General features: G+C 36.5%; 1 protein-coding gene across 1 annotated transcript; it reads right to left on the minus strand.

Annotated features, from left to right (window-relative positions):
• Positions 1–231: 231 nt before the first annotated feature.
• Positions 232–27,275, minus strand: LOC126831134 (fibroblast growth factor receptor 2). Its single transcript, XM_050561797.2, has 19 exons — positions 27,173–27,275; positions 26,155–26,365; positions 25,754–25,904; positions 25,288–25,436; positions 24,167–24,279; positions 17,029–17,064; positions 15,156–15,384; positions 13,917–14,058; positions 13,146–13,297; positions 11,060–11,185; positions 10,541–10,653; positions 9,764–9,850; positions 7,657–7,819; positions 6,599–6,709; positions 4,552–4,748; positions 2,367–2,489; positions 1,961–2,072; positions 863–959; positions 232–646 (listed from the first exon to the last, which is right to left on the minus strand). Exons 4-19 carry the CDS (start codon positions 25,376–25,378, stop codon positions 469–471), a joined length of 2,070 nt encoding a protein of 689 aa, XP_050417754.2. The 5' UTR covers positions 25,379–25,436; positions 25,754–25,904; positions 26,155–26,365; positions 27,173–27,275; the 3' UTR covers positions 232–468.
• Between the last annotated feature and the right edge of the window lie 710 nt (positions 27,276–27,985).

The following is a 27,985-nucleotide window of genomic DNA, read 5'->3' on the forward strand; positions in this document are numbered from 1 at the left end:
TAAAAGATCCCTTGGCAGTTGGAATTCGATATAAGAGTAGGCGATAGTGCCGCTGCCCGGGCAAAATTTCCCTCATAGCACACTGTATGGCGTATGCCCGTCTTCATTAGCCCAGGTTAGGAGCAGAACAGTAGGACGTTAAACCCCATTTCATTTCAATTTTTTCATGTATACATTATAAATTACTATATTAAAACATTACAAAACCAAATACATTAAAACTTTAGAAAAAACTACATACATTAAAACATTCCAAACTACATACATTAAAACATTACAAAACTACATACATTAAAAACATGTATTACAAAGCTACATAAATAAAGAAAAACGCATTCATACATCATGTAGCACAGGTTGTCAGAAGAAACAGACTTTGTATTTATTCGCGAATTTAATCTTTTTATTCTGGAATATGAGAACTAAACAAGTATTACTATTCCCACTGATTAAAATGTTCCAAACAGATTACAGTCTTTCTTCATGACGCACATCGTCGATTACAGAATACACCTGTTCATCAAAATTATCGAGCATCATATATTCTCCCTCGTCTTCTAATAAACCTTCTAACTTGAACATTAGATCTTCAAATGATGGGCGACATGTCGCGTCATCTGCCCAACAACTTCCCATAATGTCATACCTGAAACCAATACAAAGGTAGCTTTTGAAACCATGTGAATTTTATCAATACTATTTACGTAGCCATGCAGTTACCTGCAGCATGGACCGTGAAGAACATTAAAATTTAAGATTTCAACAAAATAACTTCTACTTGTCGGGAGAAGTACATAGAAAAGGACAATTGTAGATTAAATATTGAAGGTATGTGTATTTCTGGCTAACCTAGGTTACTTACACTTCTTTCTTACAATGTGTTGGACATTCTAAACGGTCACCAGTTAGAATTGACTCCATGGCCATTTTAGCAGATTTGCCAGGATATGGACTGGCTCCTAAAATGAGAAACGATGAAAGAGTCGTATGTGTCTCTGTTTAATGAACGAGTACTTATCTTATAAAATTGGAGACGCTGCAAAATGTACATAGAGTAATTTGCAATCAAATATTTTTCTTCGGTAATATTGAATCATTTGGTATCATATTTTATTTAAAAGCACAGTTTATATATAATTTTACCTGGAAATTATCTAAACAAATAATAATACAAATAGACCAAATAAATAAACACTATAGTGGACACATACTTACTGAAACAGAATTTAAGCAGAGTGCTATATGTAATTATTACGTTCGTCTAGAGGAATGTCGACTTGGCTTAATTTTAAATTTTGACAATGATGTCTTTTATCATATCGCCCAAACCTGTGCCTATAAACTACTGACAATTAAGTGTACCCTCCAGTTATCTTTCGGTTCTATTTTAAGGTTACGAATAGTGTCGTCTTGACAAATAAGTCAGCGCGACAAAAGAAATTCTAGGTTAACAAACGATAACGATTATATCTGTTTTTTAGTGATAATTGGCAACAATAGAATAAATACGGTAAAGTACGGTACTGAGAACTAACATGTTATCTATATTACCTAACAAATAACATAAATTTAGATAGCATTGTAACAATCTAGAAATAGAAATATGAAATGAGGTTTAACTTTTCTGCACCAACCGGGTTAAACAAGACCCATATAACTCATGCGTGGTGCTGATGAGAAAATATATGTTTCGACAGCGGTATTTCCGCCTACTCTTTATCAAAACCCAACCGTTGAGGTTCTTTACTGCGCACCAACCAGTAGACGGGTGGATCTGGCTATTTCGTCGCATTCGAACGACTCGACACCTGTTCCTTGCACCAGTTACAAATCTTAAGGTACTATCTCGACCAACAGAGGGATTCCGACCCAAAATCTGGTTAGTGAGCCTGTATCTTACGCACTGAGTCACCGTGGCTTCCTCTTACCCAGAATAACAGCTTCTCCTTATTAATCTTACCTAGAGTAGCAATTTCCCACAAACATACACCATAGGACCATACATCTGATTTAATCGTGTGTAGATTATCTCTCAGAGATTCGATTGACATCCAACGTATAGGTAACGGACCCTGTGAAAACCAGAAAAAAAATGAAATATTTTTCCCAAAAAAACCCCCCGAAAAAACAAACCAAAAAACGAAAACCGTCAAAAAACAACAAAGAAACAAATTAAAATTTAGTAGTCTTCAGCGAATAAATTTCTCTAATTTAGTTACGAAAAGTTCGACAGGGTTTTTAATGTGATATAACAGAACGAGAGGCACAGTGTTGCGAACTATGACTTGGTATAATAAGAACAATACCTGCAACGTGACTATAAGCCGAAACTTCTTCGATTACTTTATATCAAAGTTTATTCATACCTTTGTACATCTTTCATATTCGTCAGTGCCTTCTGTTTCCCTAGCTAGACCGAAATCTGATATTTTACAAATATTATTTTCTCCGATTAAAATATTTCTAGCAGCCACGTCGCGATGAACAATCTGAAATATTAAACTTTACATAGACATTTTTATAATGACATTAAGTTAGGAATCCATAATAGCTAAAAGCCACAAAAAGGAGTTAACAAGTGGGAAACATTTTATGAACACATATTATTATATTATGTTGACACCATTTGTTGCGACAATACAAATTCCATCAACATTGACATAGATATGTTCATTCCATACGAACATTTATTCGACTGACTGATCAAATAGACCGTTTTGATATGACTGTTATTGTTCACTTGATAAAAAAGACCTTTTTGATATGATTGTTATTGCTTACTTGATAAAATAGACTGTTTTTATATGATTGTTACTGTTCACAACATACCATTTTTATATGATTGCCTGATAAAATAGACCGTTTTGATATGATTCTTATTGTTCACGTGATAAAATAGACAGTTTTGATATGATTCTTATTGTTCACTTGATTCCGTAGACCGTTTTTATACGATTGCTAACGTTCACCTGCTTAAATAGACTGCCTTTGTTTAATTGTTATGATATTGATTTACCTAATTAAACAGACCGTTTTCATGCGCTAGATTGCGTTCAAATCGGCGACAATGTTGCCAGGAATGTATAAGTTCATAGAGCCGAATTCTAACATCATTCCAACTCTTAACCAAGTAATGCATGTGCTAATATGCTTACTTCAACGCATGTAACTTCTTACGTACAGTTAGTAATTTACTTATATATTATCATGTTAATTTATATGACGTATTTCTTAAATATTGCAATTAGAATTTGCATTTTGTATTTCAAAATGTAGCATAAACTCTACCCTGTAGTATAAACGTAGTTTGACATTGGTTACGTCAATGCAGAGCAAAACATGCGCAGTCTATATTTAATAAAACATATTTTGTCATTAGTCACGAATCAAAATTTACTATCTAATATTATGGAAACAAAAACCTTTAATCACAAATTTATAAACATATATTCTCTATTTATAATATAATCTATTAATATTTGTGTCTTTATTGTGAAATTTAATGTCAAATAAACGAGTCTTCGTCTTACAAAATAATTACATTACAAGTTTTATCATTAATAAAATATACATAAAAACCTATTTTGGCGTTTAAAATCTGAACAAGACGACATTAAAGAATCCGAATTAATGATTAACTTGTTGGATCACCTAACATCATGTCATCTCAATCTGATGGATTGATCATAAAATAGATGGGATTTATCTATTATAAAGTCATTTATTTCGACATAAATAACTTTATGATTTTTTTTGCGACAGTTCTCCCATCTTTGTGGCAACAACAAAACAGAATGGTAAAGGGGAAAGAATGGATACATATATAAATAAAACAAAGGTGTCTTCCCTAAATGTATTGTAGCAGTTGTTTCTAAAGATAGGAACCGTATATGTATCCTGTCGGGTGCACGATAGCCGCCACTATCATTTTGTTTGTTCGATTGTTTAGTCCATTTCAGAAGAAGAGCGTATCAGAGGGATGGTGCAGAGGGTTTACTAGGGCGCCTACATTTTTATAAATCCGCAATTCCTTGAAATTATGATACATAATGATATATAGCATTAGGAAATGTATACAGAGGTAAATTGGTGATATTAACTGATTTATCATTGCATCTGTATGATTTTATAGAGACTTAATTGGGAATAAACGGATCCGGAATTGGACGGGCATACAGCTCGAACGCTGTTGTTCGACTTTCTCCGGAATGTCTACAAAGTATTAACACATCCCTTAATTAATGGGTAGTCATATCCTTATATCAAAAACACATTGCCTGCATGCTTTAGATGAAACAAATATGAATCGTCATTTCAGCTGTCTTGTACTGAATAGAGATAATTTTATTGGCAGTAGCTGCTTCGCACCATCACCAAACTGATTATTCTACCTGGTAAGTCTTTTTCTATTCAGTTATTTTTTGGGGGCGGCAAAGACTTCAAGTGCATAATGAGCACTCCCCTGCAGAAAGTTAACACGATTTACCCATAGCCCCATTTAACATTGATTGTCAATACGTTTACTGAGTTTGTCGATACAATAATACTCACGTGTAATGATGCTATGTGTACCATTCCTTTAGCTATTTGATGACTGAACCGCAATAACTCTTTCGGGGAAAGTTGAGAATGTATCGATGGCTCTGTAGACGGGGTGTTTACTTGTTTTGGAGTTCTCAGTTTTCTTAAATATGTCAATAAGTCACCCCCTGGTACATACTCCATTATCATCAAAGCAGAATTTGAACCTTTAAATTTAAAAAAAATAAAATAAACAAAACAAATAAACCCCAAAATAAACTAATACATGTAGATTATAACAGAAAATTTTATAGGACATAGACAAAAATGGTTCTAAAAGCACATATTAATGTAATATGAATGTATGCAAAGTGATTTATATTCAATTTTTGATAAATATATTGTAATTTCTAATCAATTATGTTCGATGAAATACGTGAACAGTTCAAATTGAACGGAAGTCGTTTACGCCTACTTACTGCATTCTACACGTTTTATAAATTATTATTTTGTCGTTTGTGAATTGCCCTTTACTAATTACTTCCACATTGTGTTGTAGGGTCGGTTTTTATTTGTTCATTACAAAATGACAACCGAAACCATAGGGTACACGACTCGTGTATTGATTATAAAATTTTGATTGTGTTTTAAATATTGGATATTAGGATCATATAGTTTCGCGGCAAGATAACAACATCAATATTGATTGCAATTGATCAATATTGATTGAAAATGATCAATATTGATTGAAATTGATCAATATTGATTGAAATTGATCAATATTGATTGAAATTGATCAATATTGATTGAAATTGATCAATATTCAATTCGTGTTTTTAATTGCGAATATTATGGAAAATATTGAGTTCGAGACTTTTCAAATAATCCAAAACAAAAATTGCAGCACGTTCAAAATCACACCTTCATATGCACAATATTCGTTCCCCGTTTAAATGAACAAGATTAAAAAAATACTTGAATATGAATATTTTGACAAATAACATTTTCACTGGAAGAGAGTAGTTTGAACCCAAAAGCCAGTTACCTCTCCTGATGGAGAGTGGGAGAGTTTATCTCATGTCAGAACGACCTATAATAGACATATCTTTATGAGTGAAGATACTTATGAATCGGCTAACTACCCGAAGTACACACACTTTGATGTCCGTAGAAAATGATATATTTCATTTTTTCAAAAGTGTGTCATAGCTTGGCATAGATAGAGAGATGCTAATGTTTCTACGGTAACCATTCAGTAGTTCCAAACAAGAATGCCGAGGCGAGACCTGTAATAAGCCCACGACCTTAAACGAGTAGCCCAAGAAAAATGATTTCAAAATGGATACTTTATTAAAAGTTTTGAATCTCGCCGAATTAAACGACTAGGCAATCACGATGATTTAAAGTGCGCTTATATCCATATTCTGGATTTTTTCAAGTCCACTTGAAATCTGTGTAGGTCATTTCGGGACTAACACATGGTTCAATTTTATTTCAATATTTCGCTTGCGCGTAGGGTTCTTTAGCAGTGGGAGGAAACCGTAGGACCCGGAGAAAACCCACGAGGTTGGCCAGGCGACCCTACTCCTTCTCACGTACAACCGGCGAATCGAAACCACGCCTTTAGTGTTTAGAAACTAGGCGTACCTGTTCAAATTATTGTATGTTGTACAATGTGAGTACATAGTCTCTTTGGTTGTTGTTGGTCTCTTTGGTTGTTGTTGAGACTATTCACTTTCCACCGTTTCCGATATTATTACCGCCTAGAAGGGGATAGTAATAACGAAATAAATCGGACTATACGGAGGTAAACGGCAACTCGTATTCGGTAAATTTTAGACCGTGACATTTTTTCTATGAAATTTTTCACACAGCTTCATATTGCGGCTGCGTATGCTCGTCTTCATTAGCCAAGTCGGAGCATTTTATTTCATTTAAATTAGAATAAAGAAGTCAGGAAAAACTTGACAATTAAAATGAAACATACACCGGCAATGAAGATTGTGCATACAGAGGTTTGATTTTGGCAGTACTGTGACGTTCTTTTATATTTTTGTGACAAGTAACGAATACTTACCTTCAGCGGGAGTTCGCCCAAGAAAACTAACAACATTGTGATGTGCTGGGATTTTTTTTACAATCATTAATTCATTGTAAAAGTCTTCCTTTTCTCCATCTGTAGAAGAATCTGATGCAAGAGTTAAAAATAAAGGAAAATATGTATTTTTTTTATTAAGCATTTTTTTTCAAATTAAAAATTCTTATTGAGCATTGTGAACCAGTGTCAGTGAACATTTTCTGAAAATTCAGCACTATCTGATTATCCAATTATAGCGTCCAAAAATGCGTCCTGTAAAATCAATTTGATTTATCTATTAGTTGAAGCTAAACAGAATCCGAATTAGCTATTTCTAGTCACTTTTTCAAAAACATTTCATGATATTATCTAAATAACGTGGGTTAGGAAAATATTTCATAAATGAAAATTTGAAATTTGAATGATAGTTTGAAAGGTCTTGTTCTTTTGCACCAAAACAAAACCATAATATCAAAATAATTAAAATCACTTAAAACCGCCGATGGTGATTTGCATATTTTTTTCGAACACTATTTAATTTTCACGGCTCAGTCCACAAAATCGAAAGTTCAACCGTAGATTAATCCCGACTTAGACAATCAAAATATTTTACCTAAAACTTACAGGTAGCACTGCCTAATTTATATTGTCTGCAGAGTTTGTCAAATGTTGTGGGGGTTGGGTGGCTCAATGCTTTGTCATTGAGTCAAGTGGCGTGGTTTCGATTACTCGCTTGAGCGTGACAAATTGTATGATCGCCTGTCTAACATCGTGGATTTTCCCCGTATCTTACGGTTTCCTCCCATTGCCAAAGACCCCTTCGCGCAAGCGAATTAATGAAATAGAATTGAACCATAGTGTTTGTCCCGAAATGACTTAGTTTGTGTCGATTGGACAGTAAACCCCATTTTAAAGAAAACAATAAGATACCACCTTTGAAAACTGTGGTGTGTATTGTATTTGCTCATCAAGAGTATTGTTAATCATGGGCCAAGATTGCCAAGTGCATGGCAAGATAAAAGAAAAAAAACGGAATGAAACTATATAAAGTCTTTAACCTTTCCACATTTTCACTGCAACTGTCTCCCACATGCCACTTTTAGAAATACTTAGTGCCTCTGCCTTTAAAACTTTTCCAAATTTACCTTCTCCCAGATTATTCAAAAATTTTAAGCGGCTTCGTGGAAATAAGTCCGTATCTATTTGAAGCTTTTCACTAGGCTGAAAAATTTGAATCTATGTAAAATCTTACATTCATACATATTGTTAAGCTTTCCAACATGTCCAATACCTTGACTTACATGTCATGCCTATGAATACCAGTAATCAATTCAGTAGAGTCAAGTTATAAGATGTTAGGGTTTAGTTCTATACCACTGACAATGTGAAGATGATAATAACGGATTTGTTAAAAAGAAAGCTCTCTCTAATTGAAACCCTATTTATCTATGCACATTATATCAATATATACTAAGCAGCAAAAGAAACGTAATGTTAGTATGTTACTCTGAATAGACGCATTGCATAAAACTTACCAAATGTTTTCATTGTTTATTTGTGACCACATCTCCAACTTTACCTGAGCAATAAGAGTCCTTCCCAAACACAGAATTGAACCCAGGATATGTTCTCAAAAACGCAACCGGACTTCTGAGATGGTAATGTGTTCTCCATGATTTCCATGTAACGCATGCTGCACGTGCTGTTCACCGGGATCAGCCCTATAAAATGCACCCCCATACCTAGTTGAATCATTCACACTACAACGTCAGCAGCATGCCACGACTCACGACAGCTCAGAGGAACCAGGCGCTTCGAAGACTCGACGTTGGCCACACTGCCCAAGCCGTTGCCAATCACTTCCAGGTCAATGTTCGGACCATCTACAGGCTTCAGCAACGCTTTCGGGTCACCAACACCACAGATGATCGCCCCCGAACTGGTAGACCAAGGGTTACCACAAGGCGACAAGACCGCCATGTTGTGCGACAGCACGTGCAGAATCCCTCCACACAGGCATCTGAGACTGCACGTCAGACAGTGGGAACACACGGAAGACCCATCAGTACCGATACAGTGCGCCGACGTCTCACCACAGAGAACATCCATTGCCGTAGACATCACCGTGGACCGATCCTCACCCCTCGCCATCGACGTGAACGCCTACAGTTTGCCCAAAAACATCAGAACTGGCGACACAGGCAACGAAGAACCGTTCTGTTCACAGATGAGAGTCGGTATTGCGTATCAACTGCAGATGGCAGGGCCAGAATATGGCGTCGACGTGGCCAGCGTTATTCTGACCAATGTGTCATGGAACGAGACTCATGGGGAGGTCCAAGCATAATGGTTTGGGGTGGAATTGGCTTGAACCAGATAGTGGGTCCTGTGGTGTTCGAAAATCTTGGTCCAGTGCGCTACATCGATCAAGCTCTCAGACTCCACGTCATACCACATTTCGCACGTCATCGAAACAACGTTTTCCAGCGTGACAAGGCCCGTGCCCACACCGCCAGAGTTACTTGGGACATTCTACAGCAGAACGAAGTCAACGTTATGCACTGGCCAGCCCTTAGTCCGGACTTAAACCCGATTGAATATCTTTGGGATGAAATTCAGAGAAGACTTAATAAGGTCGTACCGAGACCAAATACAACCGATGGATTGCGCCAGGCTTTTCTGAGAGTGTGGTTCCAGGTGCCAATGGCGTTCATCAATCGTCTGGTCCATTCCATGTACAGACGCTGCGCTGCTGTTATTGACACCCGCGGGGGACACACCAGATACTGATGTATAGACTGTGTACAGACTCTAAAACTTCCCGTAATGTCTTGGAATTGTGATGAATTAATCATTAATGTGTCAACATACTGTTCACAAAAAATTGCTTTGATTCATTTAGCAAGTCGTTTTCTAGAATGATTTGATTAAAGTGCCTCTCTGATTTTGAAATCGTACTGACGTTTTTTTTTTTGCTGTTTAGTACATTTTTCTTGAATTCACAAATGTCTGTGGTGCCCGTCAATCCCATGGTGTATGGTGGCAACAAAGATCATTAGTTATTTCTGAAGACATACAGGATAGTATGTCAACATGCTTCGCTTCCCCAAAGTTAACACATACAATATAAGTTTCTATACACAAGAAAATACCAATGGAACTTACCTCATGTGTTGTCATATTAGAATTATTACTTATGTTATATCTAGCTACCATATGCGTGTTTAATGGTTCTGTTGTGTCTTGTTTTCTCTGCAAGAAATTTCCGAAAAAATAACATAATGATTTCCATATTTCAATTTATTGTTTATTACAAGATAATCAGAATATTTATTTTTGATTTTGAATTTTAAGCCTAGCCACGATCATCATTACTAAAGTCGGTAAGATGAAAAACATAGTCTCGATTATCCATTTAAGCAGCAGATCGGATTCAAATCCAGTGATAATCCGACACATAAGATGACATCGAGAGTTGTTTATGGTTTGGATAATTTAATTCATGTCTAATTAATAGTTTATATAACATTTCAGGCCTAAAGAAAGTCCTGCAATAGGCAGATTTAGCTGTTGCATAAAGTATATTTAAATGACCGAAATAGTCTTCCGTACTTTGTTACTGTTCACATAAATCTTTAGGGTTGGTTAAACAATCCAATTAAATTTTGATAGGTTTTTCGATCAGATATTCGATTTTCTTCGTTTAATATACCATGACTTACCGAACTATGTTTTATTATTGTGTCCAGACTTGTGTCTTATAAAGAATAATAAAACCAGAGCTGTTTCAATCTCACTCTGACATTGTTCACTAAACTATTTATGCTTACCACAGTATATGTAAGCAGTCTGAACAACACTTCGGATTATATATTAGATCTTATGTGACATAGAAGATCAGAACCATAAAAGTTACACGAAATGAAGACGGGGGATTTTTACCTTCTTACGAAAAAAGCAAACTAAAACAACAATAACTATCACCGCCACAACTGTTACACCAATACTGACTCCAACAATTACTGCAAAACTCTCCGCAGCTTTGTTACTTAATACTGAAAATATAATTGAAAGTTGTGCATCTATTTCATGCGTCGTGGAATTTGTAGAAAATGTATAGTATTAATCAAATTTTTTCTTAAAGATATCGTCCAGTACAATTATTCCACCAACAGGTCGAATTTTTACCCGAAAGCAGATTTCTAAAGCCCCAAAAAACTAAAATTTAAGGCTCATAAGTTCACAATAAATTAATTAACTAATCGAAAAAAGAGAGTCAACAAGTAAGTGTTTCTAGCCTTGGTATCGGGCGGATACAGAGAGTTCTATCACATTATCCGGCCATCGTAACTGTCATCAACTCATTATAAAATGAGTTATGTAATATATATTTAACCGGTAAATATATTTTCCTATCTATGACTATATATTTACAATCCTATATTAATTGAATAACATTACCTATACAAGTACCCCTGTCTTGAACATAGCCATGTTTACAATCACAAGCAAAAGAACCAATGATATCTCTACATATAAAACCCTCTTTAGTACAATTATGATGACCAGTTTCACATTCATTCACATCTGTAGGTCATATAGGAAACAAACATATACAGCTGTAACAATATTAGAACTAAGTATGCTGTAAGCCATATCACAAAAATATAACAAGCGGTTGCCATGCAAGATACGCCCACATTTTGCAAGAGATGGACAGAGAACAAGCTAAAAAGCGATGTTCACACAATCAGGGGCCATAATCCTTGATGTGACGGCCCGACATGCAGCAATATCGAAATAAACCATGATTTTGGGGATATAAACATGTCTTAAGTTTCATCCAAATCGGATAAAAATTGTGATTTCTAGAGAGCCCACAACCTTGATATTATACTATCTGCTTAAAGGGGAGCTGCAAATCCATCAGACAGTCTCCGTCCGATTTTCACGAAATACGAACGGTTATATTTAAACGGTTTTTAAAATCGAATAAAAATTGTTACCTCTAAAAGGTCCAAAAGCTAAAAACGCGATTATTTTGTAGAATCCAGGAAGTTACGGTACAATATGCGCCAATATCGAAAGGAGTCAAGATCTGTAGGTTATTAACATACATTTGTAGTTCTAATGTCACCAAAATCGGATACAGGGTGTGACATCTAGAATGTCCACAAGCTAAAATCTATGAAGTTATGGTTCGATACATGTTAATATCGTAAGGAACTGGGATCTTTGGGAAATAGGTCTATATTTCAAATTTCGTCAAAATTTGGTAAAAATTGTAACCTGTAGAGTGTCCACAAACAAAATGTGAACGGACGTCCGGACACATGAACATGTGGCCGTTTAAAAAACATACACAACTGTATAAATTAGACATAAGTTCACTGTAAGCCACAATAAAAAACCCAAACATATACATCTGTATAATTTAGAAACAAGTATACTGTAAGCCACACAATTGGGTTTAACGTCCACACTAAACAGACATATACAACTGTATGCATTAGAAAAAAGTAAACTATACGTCATATAAAAACAAATAAGTATAAATAAGTATACTGTAAATAGATGTTTTAGAAACGTGTTGTTTTATTGCTATTTATTCAATGAATTTATAACCGCACAACGCACAATAATCTAACGCAAACCATAAACCAACATGAATTTTAAAGTTATTGATTAGTTGGCATCGAGTTGGTTTTGACTCTGTGTCGGCTTCATCTGGTCTATTCAAACAGCGATGTCTTGACACCAGCTTACCCGAAAGGAAAATTCTGATATTTAAGCAAAGGGGCGATAAGTCTATAACTGAAAGCCACACAATGTTGAGAATCGATAGGTTTCACTCTCTAATGGCCACCATGCTTCCCACTAAAGGAATCAGTTAAAGCTACAGCCTCTATCGCGTCCACGGGGTTTTCGGAAAGGGGGTGGGGTGGGGTAACTTCGGAACGAAAAGCCGCTGAACGCTGAAAGTCGACAGGGTGTATCCTCTCATGACCAAAATGCTTAACGCCAAATTTGAAAAGAATCCGTCAAAAATCGCAGCCTCTAGTGTTGACGGACGGGCGGCTTAATAAGGTGTTTAACACCTTTCGTTTTCTTCAATATTGAATAAAAACAAGATTTTCAATTTTCTTCACAAAAAAGTCAATTTCAAAACCAGCCATACACAACTCTGTTAGGTTTGAGATGAGGAACACTAGTCAAAGAACATACATAAGGTTGATGGAGTAGACATGAAAAGGTAAAAAAAAAGTTTCATCGTCAGAATAAAATCGAGAACTGGTATTTAGATGTACAGCTTTATAAGGTCGAATAACTAAAAACTGACTCACCAATCACCACCAAGACAACCCATACCAGCTTTGCTCGAACCAAAACTTAAAATCGCCACCGTAAGCCTTTATAGAAGTATCACATGAATAGACATGACATGTTATAGAAATTCGAAACTTGTGTACGGAATTTAAAACAATTCAGACGAGTGATGAATAACATTTATTGGTTGTTAAAAGTAATTTCAAACATATTGATTTACCTTTCAGTCTAAGATTTAGCCCTTTAGCACCTATCTCATTTTCAGCTCTACACGAATATTGCACATCGTAGTCACGCATTTTTACCCTTTTTACTACAAGTGTCGAAGTTTGGTAAATATCACTCGCGGACGAAATTATATCATATTTTCGTCTGAAAGCAAAAGTTGCAAACCGATATATATATATATATCTATGCAGAATGGTGTAAATATCATTATTGGAAATGACTGGATGGTGCGTTATGGGACATAAATAGTATACGCGTGTTCAAAAAATTTCCTCAGGGCCCAGGTAAACGTTGTGCCTTTGAAGTTAATTTGATATCTAATATATCGAACTAGTAATATTTCTCAAGACGCGTGAGGTTGATAGAACTGGATAGGACAATTGTCATATCCCCCAGTGCGACTTACGGGATAGTATATGCGCTTAGAGCCAATTCTGACATGCCTTATCAAGGAATTATGGTATTATAAACCCTACAAACTGCCATACAGTTGCATAAGCTATTATTATTATAGTTTATATAGAAATAAACACTTACCACAAACCACAGATGATTTAGACGGGATCCGCCTGGTGGCATGGGCCTTAATTTGACCCTGAAGGCAAACACCGACATTAAACACAAAGTAATGCTAACTTGAAGTAACATTACGGGATACTTGCTTAAGTGTATAACCATATAGCTGTTTCTCGATTGATTCATTCTTACATAGAATATTGCACTTTTAATGTACTAAAATATAACTATTGTAGAGTTTACGAACCGATCAATGTGAACAGGAATACCATCTATAAACCATTCAACATCATCGGCTGCAGGTCTTGCTGTTACGTTACAGTGTAGTCGGCCTGTTTGCCCTGGGAGAACAGCCAACTCAGAGCTATTGGTTGTAACTGTGGGTACACCTACAATTTGAAGATGGTGGTTAAAATCTCACGAATAAAATTAGTTCTAAGCCAAAGAAAATAACTCTATGTAATTTAAATGTCATTTTACTGTTTTTCGGAACTCTTGTGGTAAAAATAAAACACAGACACTTCTAAGTAGGGAGATATAAAGTTTGAGAAGAAAATTTTTGAAAGTCTAATATAATGTGAAACTGAACCCTTGCGGTAAAAAACTAAAAATAGTTTTGATAAGTGTTTAAGTGTTTCTAATATCTCAAGGAACTCTTGGTGAAAAACACCACAGGCCAAAACACAAGTAGAAAATCTTGTGGAATTTAGTACCACACAGGGAGATAAGGGGTCTGAGAAGAAAGTTTTGGAAAGTCAAACATAATGTGGAACTCTTATGGTAAAAGTAGGACGTTAAACCCCATTTTATGTCATTTTTATTTCTTATGGTAAAAAACTAAAAATAGTTATCAAAAGTCGACAATTTTATGGAATGTAGTAAAAATGTGATTTTTCGAACAATCAATGGCCATAATCCATGAAGTTACGTTCGGATATGCGCAATTATCAAAAAGAACCAAGATCTTTGTGATATATGCTTAAATTTAAAGTTCCATCAAAATCGGATAAAAATTGTGGGCTCTATAGGGTCCACAACCTTGATATACCATATTTTTTACACTATTTGCGTACGAGGCAGTTTTGGTCCGATTTTTACGAAATTCAAACTCAACCAACATTATGGTGTAACAGTGATATATTCGAACGTTGTTTTTTTTTAAATCGGATAATAATTGTGACCTCTAGAGGAACCACAAGCTAAAAACGCGATTTTTCGTACAATTAGGGGTCATAATTCAAGAAGTTACGATCCGATATGCGCGAATATCGAAAGGAACCAAGATCTTTGGGTTATAAACAAATCGGGGCAATTTCAAAATAGTAACAAACGAACGACATCATTAACCCATTATATTTTTGCATGGAGTTATACAATTCCAACCTGCAATGCCGATTTTTTGCGAACGGTGAACGGTTTGGAGGTTGATATCGACCCGATCTGTTCCAGTCTTGAAGACATCTGGTGACTTGAAACTGTTACCTACCTTTCACTTTTATATCTATGTACGCCCTGACTACTTTATTATTTATCATTCGTGCACAAACATATCGTCCTTGGTATTCAAACTGAGCCTTCCAGATAGTGAGAGTTGAATGGCTGATCATAATGCTGGTTTGCAATTCTGTATAAATCTCAAATATTTTACCCCTGTATTTACTAACGGATAGATATACAGATTCTTTTGTTTCATCTGGAGTGAATCGCCATAAAAACTGAAAAACAAAATTAACATTATAATGAGTTTCTAAAAGATGGTGCCCGTAATAACGACCCAAGGGAATAGTACATTATTCAACCCATATGTTATTCCTTATACACTACCCCCCCCCCCTGCTAATAGACCAATTACGCGCAGTAGACCCCTGCTAATAGACCCCTTAAGCGCAAGTGAATTATTGAAATAAAATTAAACCATATTATGATATTATGTTAAGTCCCAAAATGATCTAGTTGGTACCGAGTGGATGTTAAACCTGCATTTTTAACCCTTGTCTTAGGTTACCTTACCTGTCAGCGACATCACCTCGGTGGAAGCGGACGTTAAATAAAGCTGTTTCACACCCAGCCGGAGTGCAAATCGTGATATACTCAAAGCCATTAAAAACGCAATGCCTAATTCGTGAAATATTTCTGGTAAACGTTTTCTTGGGCTTTCCTATCATATGGCACATAGGTGAAATTTGTGGAGTTCGAGTTTGAGCCCAATATCAGTTCTCGGAAATGAACTTTGTTCGTGCAAACGCAACACTTGTCTTTTTTCACGATTTTAAGCAGTCCCATGTCACATGTTTTGCACGTGGATTCCCTGCACTCTGGCCCTTTAAATATAGATCAAAATTTCAACATCCATCACTTCGGAAAAATGCCACGCCTTACACAAGAAAACAGGAACAGAGCTATTGGCATGCTGGATCAGGGGGCTTTACAGGTAGCCGTCGCCAGACAGTTTAATGTCTACCAATCGACCATTGCTCGCCTCAGACATCGCTTCCACGCCACTGGAAGAGTTGCCGATCGACCCGACCTGGAGCGCCAACTGTAACAACCGCTGCTCATGATCGCCACATCCGACTACAGCATCTGCGCAACAGGTTCCAGTCAGCTACTGCTACTGCCAGGAGAACTGTTGGAACACGGCAACGTCAGATCAGCCCTCAAACAGTCCGAAGGCGCCTGGCTGCTCTTGGGTTACGCTGCCGTCGACCCTACCAACGTCAAATCCTTTTGCATCGCCATTGACTTGCCAGACAGCAATTGGACGCAAATCAGGGGTATCTGCACAACACACAATGACGAAATGTCATCTTATCGGATGAATCCCGACTCAACCTCAGTTTTCCTGATGGACGTCACCGTATCTACCGACGTCAACATGAACGCTTTACTCGTAACCCGATCGAACCCCTTTGGGAAGAACTTGGACGACGGGTTCGAACACAAGCCGTGCCACCACAAACTGTTGGAGAGTTGGCACAGGCACCCCAAAATCATTGGCAAACAATCCCACAGCGTGTGTAAGAGCTCAGGGTGGACATACCCGATATTGACTTCAGCTGACCCTTGCTTTGTTTCATGGTATCGGCTTTGTGCATTTGTAGTGAATTCGTTCATGCAATTATATCCACAGATAATAATTATCTCGATTTTGTCAATTGTTATGTACATTTGTTAAAAGTTGTTGCAGTAAATAAACTTTTAATTTAGCATTGCGTTTTTAACCATTGTTAATAACGAAAATGAAAAAACAAAAACGAAATGAATATTTTAATGAGAAAAATGTGAAACTGCTAACAAATTGGTGGTGTATCTTTTAGGTATCTATTAGAGTAAGTAAAAGTTTCAATTTTGAGACAAACCTGATTATGTGGTCTTTCGTTGAAAATACTCTCCGCCTGAAAACGTACAAATATATCTTAGTTGTAAGGCGTTTGCTACAAAAACAGTAATTTTAAAAGCAACTTAACTGTTGAAAATGATCCAACGTTGTAAGGCGGCAATGATTATACTTCTGCTCTGAACTTATTTAACTCTATAAGAAAGGCATACTCACACTTACTCACTGTTTTGACCTCAACCAAATTTATAACAATATCTTAGCTCTTAATTAATTCAAGTGAAGTGAATCAAACACTAGTGTCACTCTAGTGTTTCCCTAATCTCAACTCATGGAAGTTTTCCTGTTGTTTTTAACATGAGCCCCGATAGGACTGTACCTCTATCCCCCTAGGGGTTAACACTTTTATCGAGGTCAAAAGTAAGACGTAAAGTGTTATGTAATCTTGATAAAATTAAAATTGTTTTATTTTCGCCTAATATCATTATTCAATACTAGCGGATGACCCGGCGCTGCACGGATTGATAGTCGTATCACTCCGAAACCGGGAGCGGTAGGCCAACGCCACTTAATCTATGTTACTGCACCAAATTTCAGCCCGGTACAGCCCTAGTGTAGCCGCCAATTACGAACAGATAGACAAACGACAGTCACAAATATTATTATAGATGAAAAGCCCTTTATACAAAAATTTGCTTCGGATAACACTAGTGTTGTCTGGAGACTCTACCTTGTAATTTTATTCACAGTTGAATATCTCCCATTTTGGCGTAACACTTTGTTTGGGGCCAAAAGTCAGGAAAAGATTTACACTAGTGTTACATTAGGTCATAACTATTTACTCCAACACCACTTTTGACCTCACCTGTTTGGTCAATTCCCGGGTTGCGCTTACGTTAAAGTTGTGATGTAGTGGTGTCCTAATTTAACACTAGTGATCACCATCATGTCGCAGATTCGAACGAATTGGAAGCTTGACAAAATTATAATTGCATACAGAATCTAACCAGTCAGGTTGATGCTTATATATTAGCCATAAAGTCCTCTATAAACTGCATCTCCGAATACTACATCATTAGGTTGCATACTGTTTCAATACATTACAAACTGAGTTAAGCACTGCTGCAGTTTTGTCGTGAAGTGCCTGGGATACCCGTTATGATGTGTCTCGCCACTCATCTCCGATCCACGATATAGTGAACATTCAGGGCATTACACGATGTACCGCTTTGGCCAAAACAGTAGGCATCTCCAGCATGGCATGGGCGTTGTATTTTAACAATCACACTATCAATCACGTTCATGTACGGAGTTAAAGCCAGATCAAGCCTTCTATTGAAGATAACCATCAATGTACAATACTGCAAACATATTTCTGCCATCTGTCAACTTGGCAATGTCAAGTTTTTAAGTAAATTTATGAATCTGTCTAAAATGTCAAACAAAACATCAATAACTTCATGTGTAAATAAATGACAAGTACTCCTTGCAATCCAAAATACATGGGCTGACTGACTATAATAACCACCAAGTTAAACTTCGAACCGCTTTTGGGAATTTAAGTAACCGAGATCTATGTTGAATGTCTGCTACACTGATCTAACTGGGGTTAACCACTACACCACCTTAACCCATTCGGTCAATTTAAAACCTGGGTTAAGTCATACTTCTCGCAGTGTTTCGTTTGATTAGAACTAATCCCACTAAACACTGCTTTAGTGGAAGCAAATTTCTGTTCCAAATTATGACTGGTCAATAATCCGATTAACAACCAATAGCCATAACTGCGTAACAATATCGTTACATTTTAAACAAAGCTCCAAATTGGACCAAATATGTTTACTTAACTTTACGTCATTACTCACGGTTTTATTATGCCCAATTAACCAGTGCATAGCAGAATATTGCAGAAAAACTAATTGTGTGAGAAATGAGGCTATCAACACAAATACAATGTAAACAATACTGTATAGAGACGAAGAATACTCTCATCGTTTTTAATACCTTAAAGCGAGAATTTCATATTTTCTAAGTAAGTCAAAACATAATTATTTCTATTTCTTTTGCTCAATAGGTTATCAACTCACTATTATACGACCATGGTCATTATTTCCCATCCTTAAAAATCACTGACACAGGAAATAATAACACAATTACCTCCCTTGTTTTCTCATTACCTCCATGGAATAGCTATGTTCAAACGTTTGAATTTGAAGCTGAAAATGATATTTTTGCCAATTTCTCAGCTGGCAATAGTGAATTATAGGATTATTAGGATTATTCTTTAACAAGGTAGGACTGTTTATGGATACCATCTATTTTAAACATGCATTATGCAAGAGCTAAATCTGCCTATTGCAGGTCTTTCTTTAGGCCTGAAATGTTTTCTAAAGTATTAATTAGACATTAATTAACTGATCCAGGTCTTAATCAACTCTCGATGGCATCAGATTTCTCCGATATTAAATAGATTAGAATGGTTCAGCGATACTTTGATTTAATCAAATATGGAGGACCGAGACTTAGCTTCGATCAACCAGTACTGTGGTTGAAATTATTGCACACGTCTGTCAAACCTTCAAAGGCTAATATCTTCGCTTGCAATAGAGTAATTTGAATGAAATTTTCAAATTATTCATTTTACATCATCTTCTTTCGAACTATTATATACTATTCAAAAAAAGTAGGGGATATTTGATTTTTAAGTGTTATTAAAGTCACCTAATGAAACTGACGAAGAAACAAATGACAAAATGAAATGAAGTTCACATTCATCGATTTAGGGGATATTTGATTTTTAAGTGTTATTAAAGTCACCTAATGAAACTGACGAAGAAACAAATGACAAAATGAAATGAAGTTCACATTCATCGATTTATTCCAAATGATCGTTAGACTACGTAAGGCACAGACTGACCATTATAAGGGTAAAATGATACCCGGGTCAAACAGCAAAGTTACCACAGCATCACAACCAAGTCAGTAACGGGTAAATCCTCCTCTGTTTGCCAAACAAGCATTGATCCGACGTGGCATACTCCTAATGAGACGTCTATGGTCATTTTGGTCCAGATTGTCCCATTCCTGTTGCAACGCAGCAGCAAATTCTTGGACATTGGCAGGACGTTGTTGACGTTGACGTAACCTCTGTCCAAGCATGTCCCAGACATGCTCGATGGGGAAGAGGTCGGGACTCAGTGCTGGGCAAGGTAATGTGGTGATGTTCTGTTGTTGGAGGTAACCTGTAACGATCCTGGCCCTGTGACATCTTGCGTTGTCATCCTGGAAGATGAAACGGCGGCCATGACGTCGTGCGAACGGCACAACATGGACTGCCAAGATGTTGTCCCGGTAGTACTGGCCTGTAACACGCCCTGCAACAACATGTAAAGCCGTTCTTCCAGCAACAGTGATGCCTCCCCACACCATAACAGAACCACCCCCAAATCGATCATGTCTGATGACGTTAACGTCTTGGAAGCGCTCGTTTCGACGACGCCACACCCTCCTACGTCTGTCCAAAAAATCAACAGTGAACCTTGACTCATCTGAAAACATCACATTGCTCCAGCGTCGATTATCCCAGTGTTGACGATCCCTACACCAACGACGTCTTGCCTGAATGTGATGATCTCTCAAACAAGGGATCACGCGAGGACGTCGGGCGCGAAGGTGACCCCAATGCAGTCGATTCCGAATCGTCTGGCCACTCACTCTCACACCAGTGTCTGTTTGAAGACGAGCGCTGATCTGATTTGCTGTGATGACACGATTTCTCAAGGCCAAGGTACGGATAAATCGATCCTGGGCTTGAGTTGTCGCCCTTGGTCGACCTGAGCGTGGTCTGTCCTGTACAGATTGTGTATCACGGTATCTGGACCATAGCCTGCTTATGACAGACTGAGAAACATTCATCGTCCGCGCCACAACCGCCTGTGTTGTGCCGATCTGTAGCATGCCAAGGGCACGTAACCTTTCATTTTGGGTAAGCCGACGCATATCAAAATTTGTTTTCTGGTCACTAAAACAATTCAACTGATGTTTCCACCCTGGAATCCAATGCCACAATGACTGTAACATTCAAAGTCAGAGTCGTGCAAATCTTGGGTTGGACCCCCATGATGATCCCAAGCATCACCTGCATTCCATGCGGTAGCTATTGGTGCGTTTGGGCGTCACATGTAACTGGAAATGTTTCTTCTGTTAGGTTCTATAGTGACTTTTTTCGTAGTCATTTGCATATTTTAGTATTATGCCCCCAAAATCAAATATCCCCTACTTTTTTTGAATAGTAGCAAGAATGGATAGTTCTTTATCTAAATCTTACATAATGTATCTTTAAGGCTTTATTTTAATAAATTTTAAAAATATAACTTAAAAATATGAAATTGTAGCTTTTAATCACTGTCCAAAGTTTTAGAGAAGATCCCCCAAATTAAAAGAAGGGCTGCCACGTTGCTGTACTTGGGATAGATTTAAATGAACGGGAAGAATACACACACTCCTTCAAAAGCTCACGTGTCAGAAGTCAATCCAGCAATGGCCAGAGAGGGATTTCTCGGACCATTGCTTCAGGAATATGGGGTTATGGTGGTATAGTGTTTAACACCAATAAGATCCGTGAAGCACTAGTGTAACGCTGTGCTAACTCAACCTCATACCCCCTCTGTATTTGAAATCAATCCGAGTTAAGGTCTGTGGTGTTGAGGTTGTGTTAAACATGGATATATTTACACAACATGAACACCAGTGTCGTATCTGTATTACCCAAAGACTAACGTATACCCGAATACCTCAGTTTGTCCATATTTTCAATATCAATTTTCCGATTAAAGAACCAAATTTACATGATAAAATAATCAAACAAAGACCTTTGTGCAATTTTATTTTTAATTACATAAAAATGTGTTAGATAATAACACTAGTGTAACACTAGTGCACGATCGTGAAGCACTAGTGTAACGCTGTGCTAACTCAACCTCAGACCCCCTCTGTATTTGAAATCAATCCGAGTTAAGGTCTGTGGTGTTGAGGTTGTGTTAAACATGGATATATTTACACAACATGAACACCAGTGTCGTATCTGTATTACCCAAAGACTAACGTATACCCGAATACCTCAGTTTGTCCATATTTTCAATATCAATTTTCCGATTAAAGAACCAAATTTACATTATAAAATAATCAAACAAAGACCTTTGTGCAATTTTATTTTTAATTACATAAAAATGTGTTAGATAATAACAGCTTGATAAAAAATATTATATTGTTAAAAATAACTCTAGCCCCTCGGTGTTAAAAAAATCTCATTTCAAGTCATTTATTACAAAACCGGTGTCAAACAGCAGACAGCAAAAAGGGAATTTGTTTTATGGCTTTTAGATTTAGTGTTAAGGCTCAAAAGGATTTTTTACCCACATATGGCCAAAACGTAAGACAAAGAAATGTTGATACAGACCTGCTGATTTACGAGAAATTTCAGACAGGAAATTCCAACTGAATAATGATCAAATCAGACAACAAAAATTCAACATAGATCCTAGTTACTTAACTTCCTAGCGCTTAGTTTTCCCCAATTATCTTTCTTTTGGTGTGTTTTTAGTTGGCCAGCTCACGCAAAGAATTGAATGTAATGCGTTAGGAGACAAAAACGAAAGTGTAACATATAAAAATAACACTAGTGTTATAATTTTTTTGTATATTCCATTAGTGTAAACACTGGTATTAAACTAGTTTAGACACTGGTGGAAACACTAGTGCTAAATCGAGAGACTCGAGTTAAGTCACTAAAAAGAACACCACTTATACACCACTACAACACAAGCTCAACACAAACGTAACCCGGGTCTTGAAATGACTCATTGTATATTAAGGTCTCAACAAGCCAGATCGTGCACTTAAATCACAATAGTCAAAAACACGTTCTATATGACAGGACTGCTATTATGCATTTAAGGACCCCAAAGTATATGAATCAATGAATGAAATGGAGTTTAACTTCCAACTTTTTCTGCACCAGGGTGGCTGATGAAGACGACCGGCAGTATATAAAACCAAACTTTCAAGCAATATGGGTTGGCTTGCATCGAGAAGACATAATGTAACATTATATGTCTATAGGGGCTATTTAAGTTCTCTGAAAGATGTTCTGCTTAATGTACATGTATAGAAGTCGTTACCTGCAAATGGGTGACAACAGGATTTGGCCTAATTACGTACATTGAAGATTAAAATCGGTCATAGTCTGGTAATCCAAATCTTTAGAAAACTGGACATCATTCGTCCACCTCTTCCTCCTTGGTGCCCATATTAGAACATTGTATTTAAATCTAGGGTAGCTTCTGTGCAGGTGACCAATCAAATAAAGGAAGTACCTGTCAAACTTCCCGGAGGTCAGTCTATGACTCATGTACGTATCCTCTTCATAAGAAAGAGTGCGATTAAGGTTCTTTTAGACATAATATACGGCGTTCCTAGAGAGGCGTGTGTCATTATCCGCCTCGGCTTAGAGTTTGCAAACGACATCATTCGGTATTCTCAGAAGGGCGTAACCACAGCATCTGGCTTGGGCTGGTATAGAGACGTCATGCGGGGTTCTTAGAAGAACATATCCACACAGCCGCCTCGACTTAGAGGCCGGAATAGAGACAAGATGTGTGTTGAGTCGTTAGGTCTGAGTTCTAGGCGTGTTAAACTCAGGGTGTAGAAATTATTTACTATCATAGATGTTGTAGTTTCCTGTACTTCATATATAAACAATGACCTTATATAACAACATAAGTTTTCCAAGTTTGATCTATTTAAAGAAGTACACAACATGAAGGTCTAAATGTAGCCCAGGAAGTGTCAATACTTATTACTACTATATACTATATGTGTCTAACTCAGAGTAAAACGGCGGGGTGAAACCAATAGAATCCAAATTAAAGTTTATGTGTCAATAAAGTAAGTCAGAATTGATGCATTTAAATACTTTCTGGGCTGAAGTGATTTAAATAATGTACTTAAAGTCTAGGCGTGTTGGGGTGTTGACTGGCTTATCCCTACAATTAAATACTAAAATTGATATATAAGGAATTATAAACTAGGAAATCCTTCATTATACACATGGGGACAGAGGATATGTATTATTGTTATATAATGATAGAAATTCATATTACCTTTTTTGGTGTTTCAGGAATATTTATAGATCGACATCTAATAGAGATGTTGTCGCCAATAAAATATTTTGTGCTGTCAATCACTGGTTCAATTATTTCTAAAGATGGTTTAGCTATAACAAAAATATTTCAAGTTTTCATTATTTTGTTTTGTTTGACACTAATGGGTCTTCGTAGTTTTTCACGTATGCAGCAGGAGTTTCAAATGATGCATAAAAGGGTACGTACTTTTATTGGCATACAACAATAATAGGATCTGTTTGAGAGCAGGGCCACGAAGAAAATTCTCAGATTAAAATATTTGCTCAAATCTAAATATTTAATTAACGGAGTGAGAGTTGGATTGTATATACATATATACAGGGCTGAGAGCAGTTAACTTATTAACTAGTTAACGTATAAATGAGATTAACGCGTTAATAGAAATGAGATTAACGCGTTAATAGAAATGAGATTAACGCGTTAATAGAAATGAGATTAACGCGTTAATAGAAATGAGATTAACGCGTTAATAGAAATGAGATTAACGCGTTAATAGAAATGAATTAACGCGTTAACACTCTGTGACGTCATATACCCATATTCGACTCGAAAATAGTTATACAGACCAGTGAAAGGTCCTAATTCATGACATATATTATTCAGAGACCACGTTGCCACTGTCGCTTTAGTTACGTCTGCCGGATCGCACATCTCCGGGCGAAATAACTTGGTCTCCATAGTCTCCCACTCGGAATCATGGATCAAGGTCGAAGGCACCAAATTTGATTTTTTTAAAAAAGGTTTCCCGTCTAAATGCCACCAAAATCCTTGATTTGGAGTCCAGAATAAAAATAATGACCAAGAATAAGTTTTTGTTTACTATCTGAAATGGGTTGAATACAAAAATGACCCTGATTCAGGAGCTTTGATAATTAACTCATATTAACTCGTTAACTTCAATTTTTAACCCGGTAACCAGTTAAAGGAAATTTCAGCCCTGCACATATTAATAAATTAAACTTTATTTAACACTGGCAACAATTATGATAATTCCGATATATATCATACATGTATGATAGATAATAAGTGATGATCAATAACAAAATGCCTAAGTGCACAATAAGTCAAACAATTCTAACCGCTAACATTGAATATTCTTTCAGCTGTACCATAAATATTAGTAATCTGACATGTGTAGTTCCCCAGTAAATTCTCTGTTAGAGAATACATAATTAATACTGCTTGGTGTCGAATAGAGAAGTCTTCTTGGTTCACATCGATGAGACATCTGAAGAAACACAAAGGATAAATTCAGTTACAATTTGGTGGTGGCATTATAATCTTCAGAATGCTTTATTTTGATAGGACTTACCAATATTCTAAGGTTTGTTAAAGTTTGATAAAATTATGGCCCGTCGAGTGTCAAACACATACGAAAAGACGCCTGAACGGGACGATGACATAATACGTCCACACGAAAATGCGTGCATAAAAAATGAATATTTCTCGAAAATCCCATCATAATATCTAGAATATACCTAAAACAATTTAAAAACTTTGAAGATCCTATGTATCTGCAAACGAATATATTTACAGTCTACTCACTCATTCGAACTTTCTATTGTTTTACCATTAGAATTCAGCCAGTTGATGTGTAGTGGTGGAGGATAACTTTTAGCTGAGCAAATCAATTCTAATCGATTACCAAAAATACCCTCTACATCTTCATTTCCATCATTACTTATTTCTGGCACACCTGAAAAACCAACGAAAACAGAAAATAACAACATTGACTAGCGCGACAGAGATATTTGAATATAAGATTACGAAAATAACCGAGGATTCCCGGCTGACCTGATTAGGCTGTATAAGCTTCGTTTATGATTCTACTAAAAAAGACTGCGTTAAAAGGGATGTATTTAAATAAGTACGCGTGATTTTTAAAGAAGCATACGATTGAACTTTTATGCTGAAAATAATCAAATATCAACCAATGTAAAACATACCTTCAACTTGAACAGTTATCGTCTCGCTGCCTTCATTAAAACTATCATTGACGGTGCATTTATAATCACCGGAGTCTGAATATTTTACTTTACGTATAGTCAACACAAGTGTCACGTCTGTATCTTTGGTTGGCTGTACATTCAACTTATATGCACTGCTTTCTGATATAGGAACAGATTTGAAAGGACTGTATTGCCGTTTAAATACAATCTGGAATGAAAATGTTTATACACATGATTTGTACCCCGTGTAATTTTAAAATAAATCTAAAGACTAAAAAGGCGATACAGGAGACCGTTTTTTTAGTACTTTGATTTTGAGCTTCTCAATGGTCAAACATTTCACAGATATCTCTTTAAGAAAGAAACATAGGGCATCAGATAACCAAACATACAACCACTACCACCTTAATTGCTCTAGAATTTGTCTTTATAGAAATGTTATATCTATGTTTATGTTTAGCGCTTCGAAAATAATTGCTCCCCAACTTTTGTTCAAAGATTTCGATTTCAAGGGCAATAATTCCAAAGTATCTATACCAGAGAGTTATTACAAGGATGTGATAACAGCGATAACGCGCAAAAATGTATACGTTATCGACCATCGAATGCTAAGGGACAGTAACCCAGCAAACAGGTTGTGAAAATTGGCCAAGATCATAACTTTGTAGGTGGAGGATACTATAGTGAGACTAACAGTAAAGACATGTTGTAATCTCGTTCAGCACTCACAGAAAATTATATAGCAAATGGTATGATTTGTACGGAAAAGATAGAAGAATGATTATTATTACTTAAATTACCTCAAGTTACCTTAGACAACATAAAATCACAATTAACATTTCTTAGGCATTGAAACATTTTAAATATAGTAGGCTGGCCTATTACACCTGTTAAATTAATAGTTATATATACCCTACCCCATTTACCCATGCGGGTGGGTGGGGTGTCATAGAGAATCTTACTAAGTCACTGCTGCTCAGATCAAATACAGCTCCCAGGGCACTCACTAACTTACCAATTTGGCGCCTTTCTGGAAATTACTTCCTTTGCACCTAAGTTTAATGTCTCTACCGCTTATAAACTGATTGGTAATGGGAAGTATTGTAACTGATGGAATATCAAAAGACAGAACATTGGTAAACGCTACCAGCAACACTGAAAAAGAAACATACACATTATATCTTCTTTTTTTTAAAAAAAAAGAGTAACGATCGGCGATGTATGGATTAAATGTATAATATACGAAATTACAATAAAATTTTGTGACCTATTAACTAGTGATGCCCAATTCAATATCCATGGAAACGGTTACAGCATCTGCTTTTTCAATCTATATTGTATTTCGGGTGTTTAAAATTCGTACATTGCTGAACAGAATTTTAAAACTTTATTCTCGATTATAAAGTACTATGCTGTGAGGGAAAGTTTGCATGGAAAGAAGTATATATTTCAGCTGCCAAGGTATTTTTACTTGCACTCCAACGTGTACAAAGAACCGAGGATTTTCGGACAATCCAAACGTCTAGACGCTTTCCCTTGCCAGGCACTGCGTCCTGCACCACTGACAAGGAGAAACAAAACTGGAAAGTCCCAGCAACTTTCTCGGTCAACATCGCGATCGAACGCTAGACCTCCTGGCCCCGTATTCTGCTGACAATAAGAATTCGGTAAACAGTAGGCAGAAACGCCGCTTTCTGGGCAAAATTACCCTCATAACAACCGCATGGCGCATGACTGTCTACAATATCCTGATTGGTGCAGAAATGTATTATTTTTGTCTTATTTTTAATTAGAAAGTGTTCATAAAAAACAAACCCAAATCCAAAGT

The sequence above is a fragment of the Patella vulgata genome, chromosome 8 (assembly GCF_932274485.2).
Source record: "Patella vulgata chromosome 8, xgPatVulg1.2, whole genome shotgun sequence".
In the NCBI taxonomy this organism is placed as follows: Eukaryota; Metazoa; Mollusca; class Gastropoda; family Patellidae; genus Patella; species Patella vulgata.

Excerpts from the sequence above, each read along its gene's own strand:
- LOC126831134 (XM_050561797.2), bottom strand. The coding sequence starts at position 25,378 with ATGTATTCTCTAACAGAGAATTTACTGGGGAACTACACATGTCAGATT. Across the intron at positions 6,710-7,656 it reads TGCAGTGAAAATGTGGAAAG|ATTCTTCTACAGATGGAGAA; the intron begins GTTAAAGACTTT and ends CTCTTGCATCAG. Across the intron at positions 2,073-2,366 it reads AATATGAAAGATGTACAAAG|GGTCCGTTACCTATACGTTG; the intron begins GTATGAATAAAC and ends TGGTTTTCACAG.